This window comes from Silurus aristotelis, assembly GCF_946808225.1.
Source record: "Silurus aristotelis genome assembly, chromosome: 6".
NCBI lineage: Eukaryota > Metazoa > Chordata > Actinopteri > Siluriformes > Siluridae > Silurus > Silurus aristotelis.
Window position 1 is genome coordinate 22,377,956 of NC_139579.1, and position 21,378 is coordinate 22,399,333.

The window sequence follows — 21,378 nt, forward strand, 5'->3', positions numbered from 1 at the left end:
CACAAATGGGGGGCAAGTTCCTACCTGTACTACAGGTAGCTTTTTGTTGCATGAGAAAGTGGTATAAAAACCCTGTGTCTAAACCCTGCATGATGTCACCAATGTGGATTTGTAAGTCTGGAAAGAGTACAGTTGATGTGTGGAGTTTGTGTAATATTACATTACACTTCTTAGAATTATGAATAATGAACTGTAATTTTAGATCACAAACAAGTTCTTTTTTCAATACTTACTTTTATTATTGCAGGATGCTATTTCTCTCTCAAAGGTTCAAGATTGTTTGATTTGTCACATCTACATGTAATGTGGTGAAATGTTATACACAATAAAAAAGTGTTTCAGTTTGATTGTTTCAGATGATGTTTTACGAGACACTGAACAGAACAAACGTATCGAACCAACAATCATACACTTGAAATTAATTGAATAAAAACATTTTTCATTTTACATCAAGAAAAGCAGACATTCCTAAAAATATTAAGTTTCCACAGATGAAATTGTCTCATCCGTCAAATTTAGTTTATGTTTGGTTCTTATTTTCTTAGATGGGCAAAAATCTCTAATATATTCTATTTTCTAACTGACATAATGCAAAGGTTTTCATTTACCAAACACTATAGAGTTTTAAGCACCTGGCAACCCTGCATGTGCATTTCTAAAACACCAAATTACACAACTGTTTAACCTTCCCCATAAAGCCTAAATGAAATCACATGTCTGACATCGCTGTCACTTTTGATCTGATAGGCAAATCTCTTTTTTTGGAATCAAATGGCAACATATAAAAAAAAAAAGCTCTGCTCGTGTTTAGCTGAGATAAATTTGGAAGTTGGCCCTGGAGCAGCTAGAAGGCCTTTAAATCTAACTCCTTTCCCTGTAAATTACAACCCTGCGTTTTTAATCTTGTTTCCGTATCCAAGGTTATTCATAGGAATCCAAAGCAAACATGGGCCATGCTGTCTGAACAGCTCGTGAGAACAAATTGTCCCTTTTAAAAGCTTAACCTGTCCATGACATAATTTAAATCACTGATTCCCAAAGGCATTGCCCCCCAGGTAGCTGTAGCCAAAAAAAGACAAAAATCAGGAAGATTAAAAAAAAAAAATAATGAAAAATCTCATGAAATCGAACAAGCAAAAAGATTTTGTTTTTGAAGCTCCTCAGCCCAGCACCTTTCACTGAACTCTCTCAAAGAAAAGATGTTTTTCCACTTATCATGTATTTTAATACTGTAACATTAAAAGCATCTCTCTGTTTTCGAAAGAGGGTAAAAAAAAATTTCTGCACGGCTCAGTCACAGCGAGGTCATGCTGGGTGAACGGAATACTGAAATCATTAAAAACATCTTGCATAATTCACCATGACTCCGTTTGTAATTACCAATGCTCAGATTCAATTCCAACAGACGGGCCTGAATTTGACAAAAGATTTCCAACCAGTGCTGTTTAGCTGCATATAAAGCGGGACTCGTGTTTGATTTGTAACCAAATCCCCTCTCCCTCGGGGGTTTCCAATTCTGACTATAATAACAGGCTAACACACTGGAGACCTCCCTTTGCCCTTGCGCATTATAATCGCCGTCGAGTCCGTCACACTCATGTAAACAGGTCAAGAGTGGAGCTGTAAAGAACACAATCGACGCTGTTGGCCAGAAGAAAGGCAGCAGAAGCCCTTGATGTGAAAGTCAAAACAGAACTGATGGCTTTTCACTGTCACTGGATCAAATCTGTTTAAATTTAGCTTCTGAAGACAGCTCCGATTTACAATTGAACCACAGACCATAGAGGTATAGATTATTATTATACTTGGAAAAAGTTCCGATTTGATTCGAGAGAACAATGCTGACCTTTGCTTTATAGTCAGTTCCACCAGGGAGAGCATGGCCGATGCTTGGAGCCAGACTTGGCTAGACAACAGGAGTTTTTCAAACAAAAAAATAAATGCTGGTTTTTTTTTCTGTCTATTCTTCTCTTGTTATTTCTTCTCGAACACGAAAAGGAAACACGTCTAATTCAGTGTCAGCCTGAATAACACATAGCGTGTTGTTGCGCTGACAATTGGACGCATAATCTGCTTATTATCCCTTCACTGAATGCTTTGTTCTTCTTTTTCGATGACTCTTCATGTTCTTTGATGTGTTTTCTCTCTCTTCTATTCCAGCTCGATCCTCGTTCTCAGACTGACAACGTACTTGGTTTCGAATGTACAGTCCAGGGCCTTCTCTGGGGGAAAAGGTAAAGCGTCGGCATAAAGACAGCAGCAGAGAGAGTCTACAATTGTGAATTTCGGCGCTTTCCTGTTTGGATAGATTTAGAATGTGTTTTATGGCTGTTTACTTGGCTGCAGGACGTTTTCATTAGCACGTCGCAGTGGGTGTACTTTGCCACTTTTTCCCCCATCACATGTTTGTGCTTGTGTCCTGAAAGTCTGCATCCTGTTTACACTGTGAGAGTGGGAGAGGGAAAATAGAATTGCTGGAGGAGACGCTGTTGTAATTAAAAATTTTTTTTCATAATGCGTAACATCCTGCCATTGGATTGTTTTCTTGCTATAGAGTGTTGAAACCTGCAATACAATAAGCAGTACCACAATCAGTCTTCTTACATCACAAGACACATACACAAATTCACACACTCATTCATAGCAAGAGGCAATTCTACCTACTTGTTTTTGGGAAGTGGGAGGAAACTGGATGAGGTAGAGGACCCTGGGTCTGTGAGATGGCAACTCTCAATGTGGTGAATTTCAGAATTCATAAAAGTCAAACACTGAAAGACAGCATGACCCCACAGCCTGCTGTCTGGCTATAGAATAAAGCAGCACCTATCAGACATCTGGAAACCCTACTTGTGAGGTGAGACATTGGAACTTGAAAAATGAAATGATGTCCCTTTCTTCTGAATGACTGAACTCATAGGAAATGTCTGCACACACTTTTTACATTCACTCCTTTCCCTTCCTAAAGCAGTGGCCCACCCACATGCATAGGTTCACTATAAGATTAGCAAACTAAAGTCAGTAGGAGAAAGACAGAGTACGTGTGTGTGAATGAGAGGGAGGGCAGTGGAGTGGTGCGGTTGCAGGGAAAAGAGGTGGTGAAGGTGGAGGAGTTCAGGTACCTGGGGTCAACAGTGCAAAGTAATGAAGAGTGTGTTAGAGAGGTGAAGAAAAGAGTTCAGGCAGGGTGGAGTGGGTGGAGAATAATAGCAGGAGTGATTTGTGATAGAAGAGTATCTGTAAGAGTTAAAGGGAAAGTTTAAAGGACTGTGGAGAGACCTGAGATGTTGTATGGTTCAGAGACAGTGGCATTGAGTAAAAGACAGGAGGTGGAGCTGGAGGTGGCAGAGCTGAAGATGTTGAGGTTTTCTTTGGGAGTGACGAGGATGGACAGGATTAGAAATGAGTTTATTAGAGGGACAGTGCATGTAGGACGTTTTGGTGACAAGGTGAGGAAGGCTCGAAAGAGATGGTTTGGACATGTGCGGAGGAGGGACATGGGTTATATCGGTAGGAGAATGCTGAGGATGAAACGGTCAGGAAGGAGGAAAAGAGGAAGGCCAAGGAGGAGGTTTATGGATGTGGTGAGGGAAGACATGCAGGTGGTTGGGGTGAAAGAGGCAGATGTAGAGGACAGGGGGGTATGGAGAAGGATGATCTCCCCTAATGGGAGAAGCCGAAAGAAGAGGGAGCACTGAAGTAGGAATTACTGTTAAGTGGAAAACCTGAGGAAAGTGATGGAGCCTAAAAGGGTGGAGCAACTGATGTCAAAAGACCCAATGGCACAGTAAAATGCTTGCTTGCTCCAAACATTACTAGAAAGGTTTTCTATTGACAGACTTATATTTAGCAAAAAGAAACAACACCAAAACGGTATATGTCGCTTTGGTTTTTCTATTTGTTTGTTAGTTCGATAGTTTTCCTCATTTTTGGAAATGTTTTTGCACATCAAATTCTCTGGTCCTGCCTGTCATTTATTTTTTCTAAGCTTACAATATAACTGTGTTTTTTAACCACAAATGAATCCTGACAAACCTCAGTGCAAAAGCGAACAGTAACAGACTCCAGATGCAGTTGCTGTATCTACAATCATTTCATCTCTCTCATGCGAGAATTAAAATAGCAAGTTCTTGTGTGCGTATGAGAGATTCATATTTGCTATGTAAAGCAAGAGCTAGTCGCCTAGAACCAGATCTGCATTGCATCTAATATAGGCTCAGGTTACGTTTAAAAAAAACTTATGCACAGCACTATCCGTGTCTTAGGCTTCTGTGTTGCAAAACATCATTATACTACACCTTGATCCAACAATACAATTTGGTAGATGATATAGCACGCTGGTGAAAGTGGATAGTGTTGTGTGACAGCTAGAACACCTGGTGTTAATCACAACTATGTAACACTCCCCTTCCACTGATGAGTTGTATCTGGCAAAAGAGATTTTTTTACACAACCTACGCGACACAATCAACTTGAAAATGACTACTAGGTAACAGTGCTCGCTCGATCACAGCTATTCATCTGAAATTAGAAAGTCAAGTGTCACCATTTGATCAAATTTCTGGTAAATCACTTCTGAGTCAAAGAACACTGACAAATGGCTCATTGTAGCACTGAGCCCCGTCTTTGGCTCATGTCCAAGCCTCATGCACTCAGTCAGTCATGCATTAATGGATTTACAAATAATCACTTCCTTTTCTCGTGTGCAAAGACAAGTGATGCCACTCACCCTGTCATATTTGATTCATCACATCAGCCAAATAATTGAAGGTCCATGAATAAACTTGCAGCAGACTGGCAAAGGGAACACTGAAGAGCATTGACAGCCTTTGAAACCACATCCGTACTTCCCAACAAGCTCTAAAGCAAGAGCGGTCATTTCTTTTTCTTTTGTGCTGTACAAGGACTGACATTACCAAAAATAATTGGTAATTTCTAATAATGTTCTAAAACAATTGTTATCATTGCGCCAAACTCCATTATCCCAGCTTTAAAACCCTGTGAGTGTAGCAAGATCTGCACAGCACAGTAAAATACAATTATTGCAGCAGAAAAATGTCAAATGCAAAGCACATGTGTCATGAGTAAGGTAGACCAAAATGAAACAAAAGCTGTTTTGTGAATGAAAAATGCTTTTTCTGTAGCATTTTAATTATAATGGGGGAATGTTCAGGTTTGTTTTTTTTAAGCACTGAGAACACACTTTGGGAGACATTTCTCTTAATGATCAAACCAAATGCTGCAGAACATTACACCTTAAGGAGAAAAATCATTTCTATTAGTCTTGTATACAATTTTGCAAACTCACACTCCAACCTCGAACCTGTGGAAAACTGATTACGATTACACTTTATTATGTGCTGTGTTCTTATTAGATTTGGAGATGATTAAGTGCGACGTGAAGGAAAGTAAAGGTTGGAAAAATGCAGCAATATAGCAGACGTTTACATTAAGTATCACACAGCAAAGCAAATCTGATTGTGTCACACAAAGTATTCTGTCAAGCAGATTCCTCTTAATGCAGTAAGTTGGGGCAGGTAAGAAACCCCTGAAGAGGAGAAAACAGACATCCCTGATAAGATGTGGTTGTACACATACTGGCATGGACTTGTGTATTCAGTAATGTAGTTCAGCTCTTCCGGAGAACAAACTTGGAAAAAATGGCACACAGGGATTTTAAGGCTAATTATTTATTGCGTGAATAACCAGTACTTTCAAAGCCTATGTGATTCCCTGAACAATGAGAGCGATAAAAAAGGAGAAAGACCTCCTTTTGCTGGATTCTGAAAATCCCGCTAAACATTTGTTAAATTATTTACAAAATGAATCAAATTTTCACCATTAAAAAAATTGAATTAATGGTCCTTAAAATCTTAAGCACCAGCTAAATAGCAAATGCATGAGAACTATGGACCAAATGACTGCTGAAAATGAGGATACAATAGCAAACATTAACATGGGTACATAAATGCTGCTGAACAAATAAACCACTCCAAAGCTTTAACTGTAGTTTCTTTATAGATTACAGTGCAGACAGAGCCATGGTGGAGTTTTAAAGTCATGTATCACATTTACACCTTCTCTGAAAGCAAAGTTTCCTTCTCAAGAAGAAGATCACCGAACCTCTGCTGGAGCTCCTTCTCTCTGTCCTGTTGCCTTTGCACATCTTCTCTCAAAGCCTAAAAAAAAAATATGCAAGCAGACTGTCAGTATGCTTGTATTTAATTTAGGTCTAGGGAGTTATGAGTACAAAGCTCTACTTCAGCCAGATATCAGTCACCTCCTTTCTGCGTGGAATGGCCAAGTCCTCCTGCTTCTTTAGTTCCTGGAAGGTGTGCAGCTCCATGTGGGCTTGCTCTACCTGATCCCACAAGTCACTCAGCTGCTTTATTAGACCCATGGCCCGAGACTGGTATCCCCCCAAAAGAATCTTCATCTTCTTCTCCATCTTGGCTGCCCTTTTTGCCTCGGTTGTCATGTGCCCCCTGTTGACCTGGATCACATAAATTAATGACAAAACAATGCTTTAGTTAATTTTCAAATCAGTTATTCAACTTGATTAATAGTTTTTGTAAATCCTTTAACATATCGATCTGATGTGAAGTTACCTGACATTTTTTATTTACAGTTTAGGCAAAGTATCCGTAATATACCCAATTTTAAATCATTTATACTATCTATATTGATCAACTAATGAGAAGACCAGTGAAACCAGTCTGAGGCCATTTTTGCTTTGAGACATGATTCATTATTAGGAGTAACTTGTGGGCACGAAGGAATGCAGCCTGGACTGTTGAAAGTGGAGTCTACGGATGCTTGCTGTTGGTTCAAAATTCTGACCTTACCATGTGTGCATCAGCAAAAATTAAAACACATCAGACCCGGCTATGCTATTTCCGTCTTTAAATGTACAGGTTTGATGAGCCTGTGCCAAATGCTGCCTCAGCTTTCTGTTTTTGGATGACAGAAGTTAGGACCTTAATGATAATCTACTGTTGTAGCTCATCCACTTCAAGGTCTAACATTGTGTATTCTGAGAATTTTTTTTTTGCTCTCCATAATTATAGTGTGGTTATCTAAGTTAGTGTTGCCTTTCTGACAGCTTGAACCAGTGTGTTCTTTGCTGACCTCTCAACAAGCCTTTTCTTTCCAAAGTTTACAATTTACTGCACAATTCCGCAGAAACTCCGAAGGCCATTGTTCGTGAAAATCGCAGCAGAAGAGCAATAATAGAAATACGCAAAGCAGCCCATCTAGGATAAACAGTCATGCCACAATTTAAATCACATTATAGTGGTTAATGTGAAAATTCCATGAAGCTTCTGGCCTGTATATGACTGATTTTAAGCACTGCACTGTTGCTACATGATTCTCTCTAATATGAACCAATATAAACCCCTTGGCAAAATAGCTATTTATAAACATGGGGTGTTTTATTACTGCTTTATGATGTACTGTATGACAGTTTTAAACATTACATCTGATTTTAAACAACCACTAAAATGGTAAGAAAGCAAGCAAATAAATCTTCAGCCATGAGCATAAGAGTCCTGTCTTCTGGCTATGTTTCTGAAATACAAAATCTACAACTACAATACACCTAAACTGTTATTTGAGCTTGACAGCATATTTGAGCTTTTAGCACTGTGGTCAAGTTAGAGCTGTAACTATGTGAATTTTTAAACAGACAGCAACATCCACATCCCTGCTACATAATGACTGAATTTATACAGGCAGTGCAACTCACCTTTAAATTAACCTTCCTCACTTGTCATTTCTTTGAATAGTAAAAAAAACATTAAAGGTATCTGCATAGTGAGATGACATGATATCAGGCAATTTAGCTTGTCAGGTTTTAAAGTGACATCAGGTTGCTTTTATATTTAACAGGTCTGCTACTGACCACTGAATATGCATGCGAGACACATAGGGGCAAACACCAGGTGTAAAAGGCTAAACACTCAATTGTCACTTAGGATCTGATCACCCAGGGCCAGTGTTAACATCCAGTCTACACAGGGACCAGGGTTTGCTTACTCTGTGTGGTTTAGCCATTGGGTAAGGTGAGTGTGTTGCCGTTTATGAACCCTACCCACAGATATCACCCTGAACCCCTCTAAAACCCTGCTACTCCAAGCCACTTCTGAAGCCTGTTAATAAATGTGGAATGCAGCTGCTGTTAACATAAATCCTGTTCATTCTCTGAATGAAAGCAGCGCAGCGGCACTTGGGCCTCGACTCCCTCCCCCACTCCTGTTGAGTGTGCTGCTGTGTGAATAGGCTCCAAGTTTCCACCCATGTTTTAGCCAAGAAATATGAAACAAATGCACCCTTTGTGAGACAGTGGTTGCCTTGATTAACTGAAACGTTGCACCTATGCCAGCCTTTTAATCTGTGTTAAAATCAGTGTTGGGACAGAAACAAAATATTTATTTTTATCTATTCATATTTTTAGCTTTAATATTATGAACACTGATTGGAGGACCGTTCTGTTTCTCTCGAGTGATGCGGCAATGGGAAATAACTAAGAACTAAGCGCCTTTTAAATGCACTAACAATATACTGTCTCCAATATACTGATACAGAGACTAACTGAAGAAATTACCTTAAGAATTATTATCAAAATATTATTTCTCAGCAAACAGAATGAAAGAAAAATAGTATCTTGTCATTTTAATTCTGAACAGCGACAACTAAATACAGATGATAAAGACAATAATATGAAGCCAGTGCCATCTGCTGTAATGTGCAGGAACTGCAAATAAAGAGTTTGATTTTGCATTCAAATACCTCCAGTTTCTTTTCCAGGGAATCAATCCTGTCCTTTTTGCTGGCCAGATTGGCTCTGGTGTATCGGCTCTGTCCAGGTAGGTACAACACCTGACTGTAACACTCCTCCCAAACTTGGTTATAGGCCTCAATGGAAAGATCACCATGACCCATGCCATGCTTCACCACTTCCATCTCTTGCCGCAGTAGCTCTTTACCCTGAAATTCATACTGCGTTTCGTCAATCGTCATCTTTTAAATCATTAATAGGCCACAAGAAAGAATTGCTATTCAATTTCTGCAAAAATAAAACTTTTTTTTAAACATATTCAAAGCTGACCTTTAGGAGGTCCTCCTCAGACACTTTTTCGTAGGCTGTTTTCTCCAGGTAGGCAACATGCTCAGCGTTGGTAGAACCTGAGCCCGCTCCTTTACCTTTCTTAGAGAGAACGTCTGTGTATGGGTGGTGAAGACTGTCATAGTGGACCATAGTGATCATCTCTTTCTTTATGAGCTCCTCTGCCAGCTGCAGATCTGTGAGAGGTGGCTCAACATTCTGAGGCCTCAAAATGGTCTCATTTACCTGATGAAAAGGTAAAAATAAAAAAGCACAATTACACTCATTGTTGAACACCCAGCTATAGCATAGTGTCTCATCAGGGTACATTAAGATAAGTGAGCACAAGTGTGTTTAAACAAAAACAAAAAAAAATACAATTGTAGACTAGTCAAACCCTTGAAGCACAATGAGGATTTCTACCAGGCTTTTTTTATTTATTTATCGATCATAGAAGACAGAGCTCACCTCGGAGGGCCTGGGTAAATTCCTCTGCACTGCTATGTGTCTCTGCCTCAGCTCTTTCTCACGCTCAGCATCTCTGACTGCCTGCAATAAAACCATGTAATAACAGCAACCATTAACAGACAACTATACAGCCTGACATGAACTCAGAATATATATACTCTAGTGCAGGAGTAAACCCCATGCATGCAATTTGATAGTTAACTACATAAAAAAATTGGAGTAGACAAACAAAACCAAATTTGTTTACAAAAATATATAGACATTTATATATTTACATTTTATTATAAATTAGTCTGTATTAAAACAATTTATACAAACTGTTTAAAAGCTAATATTACTTAATGTGTTTTATGTTAAACCTGGTCATCTTGAAACCAGAGAGCTGCCAGTGCCAATTCCTTACATTTTTTTCTCCTCTTTTTTTTTTTCTTTTTTTAAAACTAAGCCTAACTACAGTCATCTGTTTCAGTTTAATAGCAAATGATAGCACTTTGACCTTTCTATATGAGTTTTTCATTCTGTGGCCTTGAACATCTATTTGCACCAGCAGTATTTAATTATTTGTTTGTTAAATGTATTTAAAAAAAATAAATGTGCTGGAGAATATCTGCAATTTGTGGAGCTGAAAATTTTTACATTTATTATTTTTATTTATTTACACTCATGAAAACCTTTCATGGTGGCGCTGTGCATGGCGACACGCAGCAGCAGTTGGGAAGCGTGCAGTGCAGTGTGGTTTACTGTTGTTTGTTTGCGGCTGTTTTTTTTTTATTTTTTTATTTTTTTATATTGTTTGGAAACAATGACTTATTTTAATATGACAAGTTGTTTCTTTTTTTTCCGCACTTTTTGAGTGTTTTCTGCGAGCCCCGTGTATCTCTGCAGTACAGCCGCGAGTTTCTTCTCCTACTACGTAACTCTGGAGAGGGAAGTGTGGATCCCCTGGCAGCGTTTCCAGCAGAGGTTGTTCAGTCGGATTTTACCTCGGCAAATCGAGAGTGTGTATCCAAGCCGAAAGGGGTAAGGAAGAGGGGGAGTCGCGGTGGCATGCGTCAGAGATTGAAGAGACAAGGCCATCGTCGTATTTCTCTCCCTACAGTTATGCTGGCTAACGTTCAGTCACTCCGAAATAAACTGGATGAGCTTCGGGCAAATGTAAAATTCCTGAAGGAGTTCAGAGAAGCATGTCTTCTTGCTTTCACGGAAACATGGCTCAAGGAACATGACTCTTATTCGGACTTGGAAATCGATGGATTTGGGGAACCCTATCATTTGGACAGAGATCCAACTGTGACGGGTAAATCACTTGGTGGAGGATTATGCCTTTATGTTAATAAAAGTTGGTGTAATACAGTGGTCGTTAGGGAGACACTATGCACTCCCGACATTGAACTCTTATCTGTTTCCCTCTGACCCTATTACTTACCAAGGGAGTTCCCCCAGATATTTATCACGCTCGTGTACATTCACCCGAGAGCTAACGCTGACTCTGCAACCCGAATTATTTTTAAAACTGTGCAAAGGCTTCAAGGGATCTCGCCGGACGCACCTAATTTTATTATGGGTGATTTTAAACATTGTAATATGGAGAAGTCCCTGTGTGGTTTTTATCAGTATGTAACCTGTTTTACACGCTATATGAAATGTTTGGATCATTGTTACGGATCTGTTAAGAGAGCATACAAATCGCTTTGTAGAGCTCCCTTGGGTTCATCTGATCATAATGTTGTGCACTTGGTTCCACTATACAAATCAGTCCTGAAGAAAACTAAGCCGGAACGTCGTTTAGTTTCGGTGTGGTCAGCTGAATCTATAAATTGTATCCAGGACTGTTTTAGCTGCACAGATTGGGATGTGTTTACTGATGCTTGTGCAGATTTAGCTGAATTTACAGAGACGGTGTCAGCTTATATTACGTTTTGTGAAGATCTTGTTATTCCCAGGAAAGAAATAGCTATTTACCAGAATAATAAACCATGGGTCACTAAATCGGTAAAAAATACAATTATTCAGGGAAATATTTGTTTTAATCAAGGTGATGTGACTCAGTATAAGGTATTAAAAAAACAAGTTAAAAAAAGAACTTAAAATGGCAAGGCTTAATGATAAGGTCAAAGTGGAGGATATGCTAAAAACCGAAAATTCACGTTCTGCATGGGAGGGGGTGAAATCCATGATGGGGATGAACTCCAAAAAACTTAATATTTCTCTTGATGGGAAGCTTGATTTTTCTAATGATCTGAATGTCTTTTATAATCGTTTTAATAGTCATGATTTTAGTCAGGAATTGGTGTTTATTAATGCTGCTCCGGAACAGAATAGGGTTAATGTCGACAAGGATATGGTTTTACAACTTTTTCGAGGTGTAAGAGAGAGGAAAAGTCCTGGCCCGGATGGTATTAGGGGCCGTATTCTTAGGAATTGTGCGGAACAACTTGCAGATATTTTTTGTTTTATTTTTAAAATGTCATTGAGTCTCCATAAGGTTCCCTGTCTTTGGAAAGAGTCTATTATCGTACCTGTTCCTAAGAATAATGCACCAAAATCTTTAAATGAGTACAGGCCAGTAGCACTTACTTCTCTGATAATGAAAACATTTGAGAGGATTGTGAAGGACGCGCTTTTGAACATGGTACAGGCAAATCTGGATCCGCTTCAGTTTGCCTATAGGTCAGGCAGGGGTGTTGATGATGCGATATGTGCTCTATTAAACATGATTTTGGCACACCTTGAGGGCGCAAAAACTTTTGTACGTTTGGTTTTTATAGATTTTTCATCAGCCTTTAATTGTATCCAACCTCATATCCTAGCAGAAAGGTTAAAGAGTGTTCATAATATTGATTTCGGATTAATAAGTTGGCTGATGGATTTCTTAACCAATAGGTCTCAGCGTGTGAAGGTGAACAGTGTTTTGTCTGATGTACTTTTTTTCCTCTACTGGTGTGTTCTTTCACCTCTTTTATTTGTGCCTTATACTAATGAGTGTCGTACGCAACTTGAGAGGCGTCATATCATTAAGTTTGCTGATGATTCAGTGATCGTTTCCCTCCTTAATAATGATGATTCTGTTCACGGTTCTGTATTGGTAGATTTTATAGATTGGTGTAAACTGTCCTTTTTGGACATTAATGTATTAAAAACTAAGGAGATGATTGTAGATTTTAGGAAGAATCGTACAGCCATCTCTCCTGTGGCTAATAATGATCATGCTGCTGAGATTGTACATCATTTTAAATATCTTGGTACTATAATAGATGAAAATTTGACTTTTGGGGCCCATGTGGATGCTGTTTGTAAAAAAGCCCACCAGCGTATGTAGTTTTTTACGGAAACTCTGTGGTTTTAATGTGGATAGCACTTTTAAGAAAATGTTTTATTCTTGTTTTATTGAGTCAGTTATTACTTTTACATTTGTGTGTTGGTATGGATCGCTTAATCTGAAAAATAGAAATAGACTTCAGGGTATTGTTAAAGTGTGTGATAAGCTTGTCGGCACCAACCTGATTGATTTAAACAGTTTGTATAAAGCAAGGACTCTGAGGAAGGCCGAGTTAAATGTTAAGAGATTCCAGCCATCCTTTGCAGAATCTTTTTATGTTGTTACCTTCTTCACGTAGATATTCTTTACCTTTTGGGATTGTACGGATTCTGCTGGCTGTGAAACAAATTGCCCCTCGGGGATAATAAAGTTGACCTAAACCTTTTCATAAAATGTTCTGCCACAGTGTCTAAACTAATTCATTCAAGGTCTATATTATAAAAGATTAACCATTGCAATAATATTCCATGCCATTTGCAGAGTACATAATTTATATAGTCTTATAAATGTGTTTATTTTAGTTTTATAAAAACAAAGATAAAAAATAATAATTTTAATTGTAATAAAAATTATATATAAAACATGATTTGTAGCAGAGGAAGTGAAATGCCTGACCTGTTTACAGAGTTCAATATCAGATGCATCCTCCACAAAGCTGTCGTCCACCTCTGGCTCTTCCATCTCCCTCTCAGCATTCTCAGGCAGCACAATCTCAAAGTCATTCTTGGGCAGTGGAAGGGACAATAGGCCCATCTTCAGCTGCTCACGAGACTCCCGTTGCTGGAAAATACATATCACGTTAACACTATATATTGAAGATACTCCAGAAAAACAGGATTCTTCTCAGGTGGCTGGCTTGTTTTTTTTACCACATGTTTGGCATAAGCTGGATCTGTGTAATCCACCACACCATCCTCAGCATTGATGTTGAGTTTGTCCCGCAGGGGCGTACGACCTGGTGTCACTCCTATTGTAGGCTTTGGGGTCATGCCACTGTGAGGGGTCAAACCCTCTGTGCCATGACTAGGAGTTCTGCCAAAATAATTAATTTTTCAAGATCATGTTCTAAAAAATTGCACTGGGTCGATTATCTTAGCTTATTAATTATTCACTATGGCAAGTACCTGAAAGGTGTTGAAAGCATAGTGTTGGGGGTCTGGACCACCTGCCTCTGTGGAGTGACCCCAGTGAAGTCACTCTCATGCAAAGGTGTGTTTAGACCCCCCTTAAGAGGAGTGTCCACGTTAGTAAGCGCCATCAAATTCTGGGCTTCCTAGTGTGTACAAACACAACAAATAAAATCAGTTAGTGGGCAATAATTGATTATTTAATATGTTTTAACATAGAATTATTTTTTGTTTGACAAACATTGTTAGATACCTGTATAATCTTGTCCTGTGCTGCCGGAGTCTGTGGTGTGCGCAGGGCCATGCTGTTATTGGTGACATTGTACTCGGAAAGCAGAGCACTGGAAGCAGAGTTTGTGATTCCAGACTCCTCTGCTGTTTGGCGAGCAATTTCACTAGCCTGTCCGAGCTTCACCACCTCCTCCAGCTCAGTGTCTGATATCTGCCCAAAAGAACATAGTTATAGAAATCTGTGTAAACACATATGTACAAAACATTATCCTCCACAGTAAAATATATAACTGTTAACCTGTGGTGCAGGCAATACAAGCTTGCTTCTTTTTTTAGTGAACTCAGACACCCCACTGGTTTGCAAAATAGCAGAGGGGAGATCAGACTCTTTCTTCTTCTTGATCTTCTGCTTGTCCTTTTTGCGCTCACGCTCCTCTTTATCACTATGGCATTCAGTAAAAACAATTTGGTTAAAGCGTTGCAAAACAAATTAATATAATTTTTATATTTGCATTCGATATACATGTTCTAAAACAGTTTCTTATTAGGAGCATCAGTGAAAAAACTGGGCAATTTGCCATTTAAGATGTCTAATGTCTAAAACAAAAAACACAATGACAGCAATATCTTAATGTTGTGACAATTATATTGATATAAACCATCATGTTGTGCAGCCCTACAAAGACCTTCCATTCGTGTATGATCTGTACAAATGAAAGTGTGAATCTCAGTCACTTACTTTCTCAGCTCTCCATCAAGATGCTGCTGGCGTAGTCTTTTGAAGTTGGGCTCAAGTGGGTCGTACTGCTCCATAGACGTATCGTAAAATCCTGGAGCAGGCTTTTTTTCAAAGGGAATCTCTGCGTTGTAGTCTACACCACGCTTTTTCTTCCGCTTCTTCTGAATGTCTATGCCTGCAGCACGCAACTCTCTGCGCTTCTGCAGAGCTGCCAGGCGCCTGAGGGTGGGAAACTGATTGGTGCTCGACAAACTACCAGAAGCTGCTCAGCTATACTTTTATCCAGACTAACAGTATAGCTGCTCAGCTATACTTTAAGTCTGGATAAAATCCACTAACTAAATGTGAAAGATATATTAATTCAATGCATTACAGTTCAGTACACTTCTGTGAACTGCACTATTACAGCTTTTCAATGTTCCCTTGTAACGCATATATTGCATATAATATTACATACACACACGTGTGTGTGTGTAATATACATACACATATACATACATATATACACATAAATACATATATAAAATTGTCAAAATAGATGGCAACAAAGTGAGTACAACCTAAGTGATAACAGCTGTACTGTTGTCAACCTACTTGTGTAACCATGCAGAGCCACGTGTCCTATTCATCATGTTAATATTTTTGTCTGCTTGACAGGACTTTACACAAATTTGTGTATCTTGTATTAGAGCAGTTATAATTTGGTGCTTTCAGTACAATTCTCTCATACTTAACGCAGTGTTCAACAAGGCACCTCATGGCAAAGAAACTGGCAGATTTGTCTGCAAGAGTGCTGCTGGTACTGGGGAGTTTTGATTCATTGAGGGAAGCATGGATTCCAACATGTACTGTGTACATGCCCTGCTTTAGAAGGTGGGCCAAAGGGCAGTGTCTCAACATAACAACATCCCCCAAATACAAGATGACAACTGCCTAGCTGAGGAAGCTGAAGGTGTTTGAGTGGACAAGTCTCCAGACCTGTGTGGAAGGTGGAGAAGCACCAGGTGTCTAACATCCAGCAGCTCCGATTTCATTATGGAGGAGTGGAAGAGGATCCCAGAAACAACCTGTGTAGCTCTGGTGAATTCTATGCCCAGGAGTGTTAAGGCAGTGCAAGATAACAATGGTGCTCACACAAAATATTGACACACTGGACTGGACACAGTTTTGACATGTTCACTTAGGGTGTACTCACTTGTGTTAGCAGCTATTTTGACAATAATGGCTGTATGTTGAGTTATTTTTAGAGGACAGTAAAGCTGTACTACTATACAAGCTGCACATTGACTACTCTAAAAAAATATCCAACTCTCATTTCTATATTAATTTCCCCTGAGAACATATAATTAAATGTTTGCTGAAATGTGAGTGGTGTACTCACTTTTGTGACATACTAATGTCAAAATAAAAACATAACTTATTGTTAGGAATCCTTTAAGCAGCTGTAGTTTAGGGTAGGCCCGGATACCAAAACCCGGTAACAAGTTCAATGATTCGAGAGGCTTGTGTTGTGTTGTTAAATGGTTAATTTAAGCACTTTTCTGCATCACATCTTATTTATACTTACTTGTTATATATATATATATATATATGTATATATGTATATATGTATATTTTTTTTTAGATATATATATATATATATATATATATACATACATACATACATACATACACACACACACACACACACACACAAACATATATACACATACACACACATACCCCCCCCCTACCATTAGTCAACTCACCTTGCCTCCTCTAGCTGCTTTTCCCTGGCTTTCCGCTTGGCCTTTTTACCTTGTGTGTTTGCTAAACGAGCCCTGGCCTCTGACAGCATCTCCAACTCATCTACAGAAGAAATACTTGATTAACTCACTGCAAATTTTGTAAATGGTACTGTACACAAGGTGAGCCAAAGAAAGAATGCTCTAAGAAGTCAGTGTGAACACCTTCATCCATGTCGACAGGGTCTGGCCTGGCCGGCTTGGTTTCAGGATTTGGATCAATCTCTCCTGGCTTGAGCTTGCGAGGGTCATCGTTGGTGTCCTCTTCATTGTCTCTTTGGGCAGCCTTGTCTCTGGGGTCAGAAATGAACAGTGCTGTTACAGAACTATTTAGTCAAACTTACTAATAATACTCAAGCACAATCAGCAAGTGCACTTACAGAAGATACTCATAATGCTCCAGGCACTGTGCTGCAGTTCGGCCAATAATGGGAGCTATTGTTCTCCACTGGGTGGGCATCAACTTGGCTAAATGAAGGAGCTTTTCCTCCTCCTCACGTGACCATTCTGTTTTCTTAATGCTGGGATCTAGCCATTCGTACCTAGTTGGGTTTAACCAAAGTAAAGTCATTATCTTGGGCATCACAAGCAAGTACATTCATAATAACCTATTAAAGCCATGCCAGTGGAATAGTTTAGTATGTCACAGTAGAAATCACAAAATAAGATTTTTTGTATTGTAATAATCCAAACCCCAAAAACTCTAAAACAAGTATACATACAATGTGTGCATGCATTTGATGTCTAGATAACCAGAAATGTGTTTTGATAGGAAAAATAGGGGAACAGTCAGTTTTACTGTATTCATGATAATATATGAAGAGTTTAATCATGAAAAGAAATCTGCAACTAGTCCAGTGATTATTTTTCTCAGCATTAAAAAACGTTTCCTGATCAAAAAATCTTTGTTAACCTGGGAGTAGTACCGTAAACAACCAAGAGATGCATGCATGAAAATCAACACAAAGCAAAGTACGGCTAAGAAAAAAAATTTCGTTAACATTTACTTTTATTTTTATAAAAAGCCAGACTCACCATCTAGCTTTACACTGCTTAGCAGACTTCCTGTGCAGCAGAGAGGCGATACGAGACCACTGATTTTTGCCATATTTCATTACAGCTGCTTTAAGGATCTCATCCTGTAGATACAATGCAAAAAATAGATGGTTTGACATGTTTGCATCACTAACTACATAACAAAAGTGTTAACTGTCTTAATAAATACACTTTGAGGGGATGCACTTTGCATAACTCTATATATTACTTATAGCAAAAACCACGTTTCAGACACAGACATGCGTGTGTATTTACACAATATGGAAAAAAGCATTAGAACAAATTCCCTAGCCATATGTGCTTCCTCCACAGTAGGAGACAGTCATATAAAATGTATTTGGATGTGCTAGAATTAAGTTTTCCCTTCACTTAAACTAAGTTTCTTTTCGGCTTCTCCCGTTAGGGGTCGCCACAGCGGATCCTCCGCACGTTTGATTTGGCACATGTTTTTTTTACGCTGGATGCCCTTCCTAACGCAACCCTCCCCAATTTATCCGGGCTTGGGACCGGCACTAAGAGTGGCTGGGGATGGTTCCCTGACCGGGAATCGAACCCGGGTCGCAGCGGTGGGAGCGCTGCATCTTAACCACTAGACCACCAGGGGACCTTTTCCCTTCACTTAAACTAGGAGACCAAAACCAGTTCCTGCATGATGATGCCTTTTTGCACAAATGATGTTATGATTTACATGAGTTGGAGTGGAAGATCTTTAGGTGCCTTCTATAGAGCTCTGACCTCAACCGTATTTAACATGTTTGGGATCGGTTGTAACGCTGACTGCACCCCAGGCCTCCTCAACTTACATTAGTAGATTAATTTTATAACACACTTGAGACTGAATGAGGACAAATCTCCACACTTTAGTGAAGCATCTTCCCAAAAGAGTGCAGGTTATTAAGAAGAGGACCTGGGGACTAGATATGTAATGAAGTGTAATCTAATGCTCAAGTGTCCAAAAACATTTGTCTAGTCTAGTCTAAGAGTCTGGAGGACACAGTGCTCAGCCAGATGGACTTAAGTTTTCGTTTTATTGATCTGCACTGCCTGCTAAAACTAGTAATTAATTATAATCCTGACTAGCTCAAACACTTGGATTGATCTTGGGTGCATTTTGCATAAGCATCTTTACCAGGATAATCGGTTCAGAAGCTGAAAAGTAAAACACTAAATCGAATACAAATAGTTTAGCTATATGTTTATATATATAATAGTTGCACTGCACAAAACGAATCAATGAAGCCACAATAACGCTGGAAAGATCTCGAATAGTTCCACATTGTGGTTGATTAGCTAGCTCAGTATGCTAGCTATAAAGCTAACACTTCACTAGCTTTAATGTGTGACTTTTAAATTCCCTATATGCGTATTTAGAATAATGTAAAATAAATAACTAAAGCTCCAAGTAGATTATTTAATGCACGTATAAACATGCCGCATGCTCATGTTTAGGACCTCACATTATCCAGAGTTAGCATGGCTAGTTAGTAACCATGTTCAGCTATGCTAACTAGCCAGCTACGTGTTTATTACCTCAGTGTTGCGCCAAACGCCACCTTTAATCATAATTCGCGGCATTTTGTCGGTTTAGTCCTCACACGCGTCGATTGAAAATACACGTTTCAACAAACGAGGAAAGCTGAAAAGTCTGTATAGTATAATATTCCGGTTCGCATGTGAGCAGAAATTACGCGAACAAGTCACAGTTCACAGCGCGAAGCTCGAGAGCCAATGGCGTCCTGCTGAAGGTTGCCAGATAACGACAGATAATCGCCGACGCGAAAAATAAAGAACAGACATACTGCAGCCCAGTAACTGACTTCATAACCTGGATACCTACTAGGATTAATACAGCAATAAAAAACATTTAAACATTAGGTAGTGAGATTTAAAAATGAAAATAGAATATATATAAATAAAAGAAATAAACATCTAAAGTATAAAACGTATAACTATATATAAACACACACACACACACACACACACACACACACACACACACACACACACACACATACACACACACACATATATATATATATATATATATATATATATATATATATATATATATATATAAATAAATATATAAACACACACACACACACACACACACACACACACACACACACATATATATATATACATTAAGTGTATGTATATGACATATACTGATAGCAAAGGTGGCAAAACATCCTTTACTTAAGTAGAAGTACAGTTATTCATGTTTCAAAATACATGTTACAAAATTCAAAATTTCATAATTTTGGAGAACATTATAGTTACATCTTTAAGACAAGTGAGTTCTCATTTTCTTACCTTCATATTCTTAAATATGTTATATTTAATTTGCTATTTTAATTGTAATTACATTTTTTATTATGTTTATTATATATAAGTTATTATATTATGTATAAACCTTCTGATTTCAGATTTTTAGATCATACTGATTTTTAGATCAGTAGAATGTTTATCTTTTAGTGTTTCACTATGACCAGCCCTAGATTCATTCATGATTCAGTCAATAATTACAGATAAAAAAAATAAAATAATCAATACAATACAAATCCAATTACAATTTAATTTATAAATACAATATGTAAATCATGTCATTATTCATAAACACATTTAATGTTATAAAATGTCTGTGAGACAGTTGAGTTGTTGATTCTGCAGTTTGTACCTGTAAAATGATTTAGATACAAATATATAAATCCACAGACTCATATTCATAAAGGTGCTTTTTAATCTGTTTAATACATAGAACAAGATTATGTTGCGCATCCACCATTCCTCTTTTCTTCTTCTTCTTCTTCTTCTTCTTCTTCTTCTTCTTCTTTCGGCTGCTCCCATTAGGGGTCGCCACAGCGGACCATCCGTCTCCATTCCCCCTGTTCTCTACATCTGCCTCTTTCAAACCAACTACAATAAAAACCCGTTGGAAAAAAGGTCCATTTGCTCGTTCGTTCGAACTAACTTTCCCCATAAGAATAAATGTAAAAGCGATTTAATCCGTCCCGAGACCTCATTTAATCTCGTATTTCTGCACTTAAAAAGTATTTGTAGCCTATTTTAACAAATAAATACAACGGAAATTACTGTATGTACCCATAGTGGTTGATTGCGAGTGTGAGATGCACAACATGCTAGTAACCTTCTTGGTTTCAATGGTAATCCTATTTTCTTTCTTTTTTCCAGCACCATCACTGATTTTCTTGGGAGACATTTTTCAAGATTTCTAGTGAAATAAAAATATAAAACTAAAAGAAATGACGTTTTTGCTGCACTGAACAACGAGCGTGACCGAGCAATACGTCATCAACTAAGCGACTGCTGCTACCCTTGGCCGAAAGCGGGGAACCGGCAGTGTGGGTTTGCTCGTGCCTCTGAAATTATAATAGTGTAAAATACTGCAAACGAGGTCGTTTGTATATTGGTTTGCTCGTACTATTAGTTGTTCGTACAACAGGGTTTTACTGTACCTGCAATTCTTCCCTTACCATATCCATAAACATCCTCCTTGGCCTTCCTCTTTACCTCCTTCCTGGCGGCTC

At 38.5% G+C, this 21,378-nt stretch overlaps 1 protein-coding gene and 1 long non-coding RNA gene across 2 annotated transcripts; both read right to left on the minus strand.

Annotated features, from left to right (window-relative positions):
• Positions 1–5,671: 5,671 nt before the first annotated feature.
• cdc5l (CDC5 cell division cycle 5-like (S. pombe)) lies at positions 5,672–19,588 on the minus strand. Its single transcript, XM_083543515.1, has 16 exons — positions 19,358–19,588; positions 17,807–17,910; positions 17,152–17,313; positions 16,937–17,064; positions 16,736–16,835; positions 14,988–15,206; positions 14,547–14,691; positions 14,271–14,459; positions 14,015–14,163; positions 13,760–13,922; positions 13,506–13,670; positions 9,572–9,652; positions 9,107–9,349; positions 8,788–8,985; positions 6,278–6,490; positions 5,672–6,176 (listed from the first exon to the last, which is right to left on the minus strand). The coding sequence occupies exons 1-16, from the start codon at positions 19,400–19,402 to the stop codon at positions 6,069–6,071; spliced, it is 2,412 nt and encodes an 803-aa protein (XP_083399641.1). The 5' UTR covers positions 19,403–19,588; the 3' UTR covers positions 5,672–6,068.
• LOC310727256 lies at positions 10,400–13,200 on the minus strand. The gene is made up of 2 exons (XR_014533983.1): positions 10,619–13,200; positions 10,400–10,554 (listed from the first exon to the last, which is right to left on the minus strand). It is a non-coding gene; the product is annotated as an uncharacterized lncRNA (long non-coding RNA).
• Positions 19,589–21,378: the final 1,790 nt, after the last annotated feature.

Bases quoted from the DNA above. Each gene is read 5' to 3' on its own strand.
- cdc5l (XM_083543515.1), bottom strand. From the start codon at position 19,402: ATGCCGCGAATTATGATTAAAGGTGGCGTTTGGCGCAACACTGAG. The intron at 17,314-17,806 runs GTGAGTCTGGCT...AAACCCAACTAG, and splicing joins AAGCAGTGTAAAGCTAGATG to GTACGAATGGCTAGATCCCA. The intron at 16,836-16,936 runs GTGTTCACACTG...TTTCTTCTGTAG, and splicing joins CCCTGTCGACATGGATGAAG to ATGAGTTGGAGATGCTGTCA.